This window comes from Austrofundulus limnaeus, unplaced genomic scaffold (genome assembly GCF_001266775.1).
Source record: "Austrofundulus limnaeus strain Quisiro unplaced genomic scaffold, Austrofundulus_limnaeus-1.0 Scaffold10, whole genome shotgun sequence".
In the NCBI taxonomy this organism is placed as follows: domain Eukaryota; kingdom Metazoa; phylum Chordata; class Actinopteri; order Cyprinodontiformes; family Rivulidae; genus Austrofundulus; species Austrofundulus limnaeus.
This window is the reverse complement of record NW_013952412.1, coordinates 1713814-1721187: the sequence shown is the minus strand read 5'-3', so window position 1 is coordinate 1721187 and position 7374 is coordinate 1713814. Positions and strand designations below refer to the sequence as shown.

The 7374-nt window shown below is 37.7% G+C and overlaps 1 protein-coding gene across 1 annotated transcript in view; it reads left to right on the top strand.

Annotated features, from left to right (window-relative positions):
* Nucleotides 1–6836, top strand: part of LOC106513107 (oxysterol-binding protein-related protein 2) — a gene marked incomplete in the record, with an annotated part of 25485 nt that extends 18649 nt beyond the window's left edge. The window contains 8 exon segments of the mRNA XM_014001782.1: nt 113–295; nt 397–504; nt 1217–1306; nt 1557–1680; nt 2446–2571; nt 2782–2905; nt 3327–3417; nt 3810–6836. Of these exon segments, the coding sequence (XP_013857236.1) occupies nt 113–295; nt 397–504; nt 1217–1306; nt 1557–1680; nt 2446–2571; nt 2782–2905; nt 3327–3417; nt 3810–3912 (949 nt within the window).
* Between the last annotated feature and the right edge of the window lie 538 nt (nt 6837–7374).

Here is a 7374-nt window from a genome sequence, read left to right as displayed (position 1 = left end):
CACACACACACACACACACACACACACACACACACACACACACACAAGTTTTTTGTTAAGATCACTCCCCACCTGTACAATGAATTTTCTTTTAAATTCTTCTTTTTTGCAGAGAAGAACTTGGTTTCCGGCTGGTATCGGAGCAAGTATCCCATCATCCTCCAGTCAGTGCCTTCCACGCAGAGAGCCTAGCTGGAGACTTTGTCTTCCACGGCTCGATTTACCCAAAACTCAAGTTCTGGGGCAAAAGTGTTGAGGCAGAGCCGAGGGGAACAATCACACTAGAACTGCTAAAGTGAGACTTTGAAATATTTGTTCATGTCATTTTTTCCTGTTTGTATTTCTATAACTTCATACAAACCCTCATCATCTTTACTCCATCCCTTCCTCCTTCAGGCTCAATGAAGCGTACACATGGAGTAATCCTTACTGCTGCGTGCATAACATCATCCTGGGCAAACTGTGGATAGAGCAGTATGGCACGGTGGAAATAGTCAACCACAGGTACATGATGCACTGCAGCTACTGAAACCACCGTGCAACTCTTTTTCTTCCCTGACAAACTCACAGTAATCATGACAGTGATTTATTATTAAAAGCTGCACAGTCACACATAAGAAATACCCCATATTTAGCACCACTACTTTGTCTTATGTCCACTTTCTAATTAGAATCTATAAATATCCACTGTTTAGATGCCATCTAAGGAAAGAAACAGAACCGCAGCTTTTGTTTGCTGTGATATATGCGACTGAAGCTTGTTTGTTCTCTGTGCTCCCTGGCAAACAATCACTTCTCTAAGCTGTGTTTGTCCAAGAAAGCTGTGAAAAGCTCATGTTTTCCTGGTTCTTACCATATTCACACCATGGCACAGATTCACGCCGCAGGCTGTGTAGTCGTCTCGCACCGTTTACTGCTGCACTGATTGGTTGAAAACCTAGAAAACATGTAAACACAGCATTGAGGTTTAAATGTTAATCGTTATGTTCATCCAATAAAGCAAACCGGGGTTTGTAGAGTGGGAAAATGTAAGGTTTATTTCATAAATTTTATTCTGTCGCCTTCAGAAATCAGTATTTCTTTTAACTTAATTAGATTTTTTTCTCTGTAATTTATTCAAACTCAGCAAGCAATGAGATGTTTTCTATTTTTATTTATTTATTTATTTATTTATTTATTTATTTATTTATTTATTTATTTATTTATTCTTTTGCAGCACTGGAGAGAAGTGTGTGCTGAATTTTAAGCCATGTGGGATGTTTGGCAAAGAGTTGCACAAAGTTGAAGGATACATCCAAGACAAGAGGTTAGACGTCACTTTTAGTGTGAAATTTATTTGATCAAACATTTAGACCTTTAAACATTGTTTTTTCCCTTTAAAATATAATTTCCCTGTTATTTTTTTCTTTTTTCTTTTCTGATAAAATCTCTCTCTACTCTCACCTTTTTGTTTTGTCATCTTTTCTCCTCGTCTCTCAACTTATCCTCCCCACAATACTTCATTTTTTTTAACTTCATCTTTTCTACTTCCTCTTCCTTTTCTGTTTTTTTTCCAGTAAAAAGAAGCTCTGTATCATATATGGCAAGTGGACGGAGTGCATGTGGAGCGTCGACCCTCAGGCTTACGAGGCCCACAAGAAGTCGGAGAAGAAAGGCGACAACCAAAAGACCAAAAAAACTGTGAGGCTGAACTTTGTTGCTTTTTAGACCGAGAAAATAATTTTGTTTGTAGTTTCTGTCTGGTAATATAGAATTAAACCTAATTTTCTCTTGGTTGTGTCCTCAACTATGTTTTATTTTTATTTTTTTATTTGAGAAAAACATAAGGCTCAGCGCTAACGTTGTGTTCTACGGAGCCAGCGAGGGGACCTGGGGGATTTTTTTTCCTTTTGCGTTCCCTCGCAATACCTTTGCGTTCCCTCGTAATATTGCTTTGAATATGAACTGAATTAAATCAGACTTTTATTTTGAAATATCCAGTTACCAAAACAGGATGTCGCCACAAATTCGTGAAATTGACATTGATGTTGCGTGGCTGCACTGCGTTAAAATATCGGCATATGACATACTTCCATGCGTGGTTGTGTGATATATTCATTCTGAAGCTGAATTAAAGCAGTAGGCTAACTCGCTAATGGTGAACATTTGAGTTTGTTAATAAACCGGCAGGCACAACATTGATAAACTATTTTTGCGAGGTAACGCAATACTATTGTGTGGGAACACAAAAGAAAAATAATCTCCCGTGTCGCGGGCTCCGTCGTGTTCTGCCTTAGTGTGCTGGCAGATTTGTAACTCAGTACAAAAAACAAACATTCATCAGATTACCTCTGTTCCAATAGATAACTGTTTGTTGATTCAATTCTTAGAATTCAATGTGATCTTGAACATTTAGTTAAATCTTTTCTGTTTAATAATGTTTCAAATTAAATGGGAAATTTCCAGGAGGCTCTTGGGAAACCAGAGAATGACGAAGCAGATGATATGCCTGAGGTCCTTGAGACGGTGTCTGTAGTACCAGGAAGTACTCTGTTGTGGAGGATAGAGTCCAGACCAGCACACTCTGTGATGGTAATTATATAAAATCCACACACAAACACACACAGGTGTAAATTGCACCACACAAACACATACAGGTGTAAATTACACAAAGTCACTGTTTATTTTCTTCTCTCACAGTCTCTAGTGTTTCAAAATAAAAGCTTTGACACATTTAACATAAACGTGCTGGGATTAATTTATCAGTACAAACACTCAGCAGTGTTTTTCCTTCCTCCTCAGATGTACAACTTCACAAACTTTGCGATGTCTCTCAACGAGCTGGAGCCGGGCATGGAGGCCACCTTAGCCCCCACCGATTGCCGCTTCAGGCCTGACATCCGAGCCATGGAGAATGGAAACATGGGTAATATGATTTGAATCACCTGGATGTTTGATATTAGAATGAAGCTCAGGATTTTAAAGGGGTACATGTCATGCAAAATCCACTTTTTTAGATGTTAAATGCATTTTGTTGTGTACTTGGGGTGTGAAGCGCCTCGTTTGGATTTAAAGAGACAGCCTGAAAACGAGTTGATCTGAGACACACGTCAGAAAAGAGGTGAAAGAGGAGTTGCAAGAAAGCATTGCAGTTCCATTTTAAATAGACACAAACGGAATGATTTTAAATGTGCAAACAAAAATAATAATAAAGGATTTAAAAGCATGAAATGTCCCCTTTTTTAAAAAATATTTAAACTCAAAATGAAACCTTTCATTTTTATTTGTAGCAAACGTCTTGAACATATAATACGTGGAAACTTTTGTCTTTGTTTCCTGCCCTACAGATGAGGCGAGCAGGGAGAAAGAGCGACTGGAAGAGAAACAAAGAGCTGCCAGAAAGGACCGAGCCAAGCTTAACGAGGAGTGGAGAACCAGGTAGCGAACGAGCACACAGACTCTGGGTGCTCCAGCGTTCTGTCATCCACCTAAAGCAGCCGTCCCTCATCTTTTTACACCTGATAAACTGTTAACCTGCTCAGGCCAGCTGCCAACATTTTTAACTGCTTCTGTTGTTTAACGTGGTGATCTATCCAAGTTCAAGTCGCGTTTTGTGTTACCAGAAACTCAACATAACATAGAACATGTTATATATCAGGAGACTGTATGTGTAAAAAAAAATGAATAAATTAACAAATGACCTATTCTTAGAATGAGGAAATAAAGCAAGTTAAATGGTAAAATATGATGAATGAATGGAAAAACAATCTTATAGGAAAAGTTCAGAAATGTGAAAACAAATGTTTTTCTAATCTGTCTGTGTGCGTTAGGTGGTTCCAGATGGGCACAAACCCCTACACCGGCTCCCAGGACTGGATCTACTCAGGCGGTTACTTCGACAGGAACTACCAGAATCTGCCGGATATCTACTAAAAACAAAACCCACACTAGCCTTCATCCTCTGCTTCGTCTTTATCCTGCAGTGATTTACCCGCCAGGATGCAGAGAGAATTCATAAAATTCAAAAATACACCCACCTTTGCTTCCATCTTCATCTCGCTGCCTTCAAGATCATCTGAAGTGGTTGAATCTCACTGCTGCAGATTGGAAAGATTAAAAAAAAAAATGCTGTTCATAGATGTACCATCATCACGTGGGTCTTACTTTTGACATCTTGTGTGATTTTTGCCTCCTAACAGCCAACAAATGTTCCCTCTGCTGCCACCCTACGGAGCACAAGAAGATTATAACTGAGCATCTTTCCAATCAAACTCTTTTCTTTGAGCTGCCATACCTCAGGGCTGTTGCTTCTGACTCATTACTGAAGAAATGTCAATGAAAACGACTTTTAACTAAAGCATAATGCACCACATCCTGGATGGATTCATGGATTTGAATGGGAACACGGTCAACCAGGAAATCAGGGATGTGAATTTTCCTTTGACTGAAGATGGATCTTAAAGAGGCTTTTTTTTTTCTTTTCTTTTTTTTTATATCAAAACACTTAGAAATAAAAACAGAGGTGACATCGTCTTTAGGGAACAAACTTCATGCATGTCTTCTGTTTAAGTTAGGACAAATCAAATGCAGACGTTAGTTTCAAAATCAGTCATTTTTAACCTAGAAAACACTTGAAACACACATTCTCAAATCAATCTAAACAATTTAACACAAAGGTTGTCTTAGCAACAAAGCAGAATGTAACGCATTTAAATATTTACTGTACTGTGTCTGTAAAATACATAAAAACTATCATTTTATTAACATCTTTATTAAAGATTAGTTCTGACCAACACTTGGCAGATGGTAAACTTCAGGTGGTTCTGGTTACAAAGTCATAAAGAGTTTTTGTTTAATCATATGGAAATAAATATAATCTGGCTTGTTAAAAAGCCTCACATTAAAAGCTGTTGGCCCCCCCACATGCAGGTGAGCCTCACTCGTTTTCTTAAATCACAATCCTAACTAAATAAAAATAATTGTCTTCTACATGCAAGGCTAAATTTCCTCTAAATCTGAGCTGTTTCCATGGTTTTCTTGACGTTTTAAGTAGATTATCTCAAATTGGAACACGCTCTGTGTACGTTCTGCTGACCAAGAATGGGTTCAAAATGAAAGCATGTTTGTGCAATGCTGCAAGTTTGTCATAATAATCACAGGAGAGTGTTGGTTTGTTGTGAAAAAAAAAGGGAAATACTGTTAAAACAGTGGGTCTGATTATTATAAGAATCTGTTCAGGTACAGGGATGAAACGTGCAGCTGAGTGCTCCTCATTGGTGGGATTGAATCTGAGATCAGGACCACTAGCTGGTCTCTGGACTTCACCTGCAGGACTTTAACTAAGAAAATCAAACAGATCCACAACATGATCACACACTAAACAAAATGAACATCTGAGATGCAAAATAGTTAGAAAAAGCCACAATGATTGTACTCTTTTTGTCTTGATCCAGCATCTGTACAGTATGTCTGTGCCTTATGTCCTCTCTGTGTCAGACGACCTTATTTAAAAAAAAATGTGGATGAGATGAAAAAGACTAATGAATAAAAACACAAACCGATTGTTGCTGCTGATATTGGGTGAGCTAACTGGACGAGCAGGTCTGAATTTAAACCTCAGAGTAACTCTAGAGTTTTTGCCTTTGAGTTGCACAGAGGTCCACATGTCACAAATTTTCCGTTCAGTTTTACAAATAAAAACCTAAACTCTGATATGTACACGTGTAGCAGACGTGATCCAACAGGAATGAACAATGGGTGGAGCTGGTTTGATTTTAGTTTGATTCAGGGTGTGCGCTGACTAACCGTTGCCTAAAAGTTCCACCAAACGTGGATTTAAACTCCAAGAAAACACGTTAAAGCAATCTGAAAATGGATTTGAATGTATTCCATGTTGATAATTGTAAATAGGCCGCAACAAATTTGAACTCCAGCCAAATAATAGTTATTCCCCGATTTATTTTTTTTTATTTTTACCCTCCCCCCACCCCCCCACCAGTTTGTTTTCTATTGTAATACTTATATTGTAATAGCTTAATTTACAGCACCAACTGTGTGCAGTGTTTGCACATCCATACAAAAAGCGTGTGTATGATCTGCCATGGGACACATGCTTTACCTTCCCCTCGTCACAACCATAACATTCAAAATGTAAAACATTTCCTAAAGGTTGGCTTTGGTACTTTAGCTCATTTGAAAATATTTGAGTAAAGTTGGAAGTTTTGGATTTGTTATTTTTTTTAGATGTTTAGCTAAAATATCTTCGCTTTGCCCCCAGGACTTAAGACCAACATTCCAGCTGTTTGATTAAAACAGATGTTTTCTTTCTCAACACATTTGGGTGCTCAAATTCACAGGTGAAACCCCAGAATCTGGTAAATCGCATTTTGTTCAGTGACTCAATGTGACGCTTTTTAGGAAACACTACTTAAAGTTGCACCGTCGCTGAATTTCAACACATGAAAAGTTCAGTAAGTCCAAACTGGAGCACCAGAATATGATTTTCACTGTAAACTGATTTTAGTTAGTAAAATGGATTGTAGCAGTCTCATTATTGAGTGCTTTAATTCAAGCTCTACTAGTTACATCACTAATCTGTTTATAGTACAAGGTTTTATGTTGCTTTGAGAGTTGTCTGTTTTTTTTCTCCATATGCATTTTCTATACGTGTTGCACAAAGTTAATCACAAGCAAAATGTCATGTTTTGTGCAATTGATTTATTTTTATAGTATTTAAACAGTTTTTGGTGGGAACATAGTAGCAGATGCTTTATTTTGAGGTGGGGGACTGTAAGGGGTCTTGTCCGTATGGTGGACAGCTCGGGGGGGAAATGTCTACCAATAAAATTCTAATTTCATTTGTTTTTATGTCTCCTTCTGTTATGCAGCTGTGACACAGGATGAAACAAGTAGATTACAGTCATAATGAATAAGATTTGAAGTCAGAGCTTTGGAGCAGCGGTTCCCAAACATGCTGGGGTCTAGAAAATTATTTTCAGATCTATTTACATTTTAAAATATTTTTTGCCTTAGTTGTTACAAAGGAGTGAGGTTAGTCTACTTAAAATAGATAAAAGTAGCTCAATGAATGTTATTATGATCATGTTTATTAATTAAAGATATTTGGGGGCACAGGTCTCTGCTGTGGTTCTTTTGTGGGTCAAAAAGCTGAAAAGTTTGGGAACCACTGCTCTAGAGCAGAAGTCTCCAATGTTGGGGTCATGGAGGTAGTCATTTAGACATTTTTAAATACTTTCCCCCCAAAACTTACATCTTTAAATGCACATTACCATGAATCTAACATGCAACAAATTGATAAATGGAGGCTTAAAATAATATATTTCAGCCAGCATTATTACTATTAGTGTGGTGATTATTGCAGTATTTCTACAACAC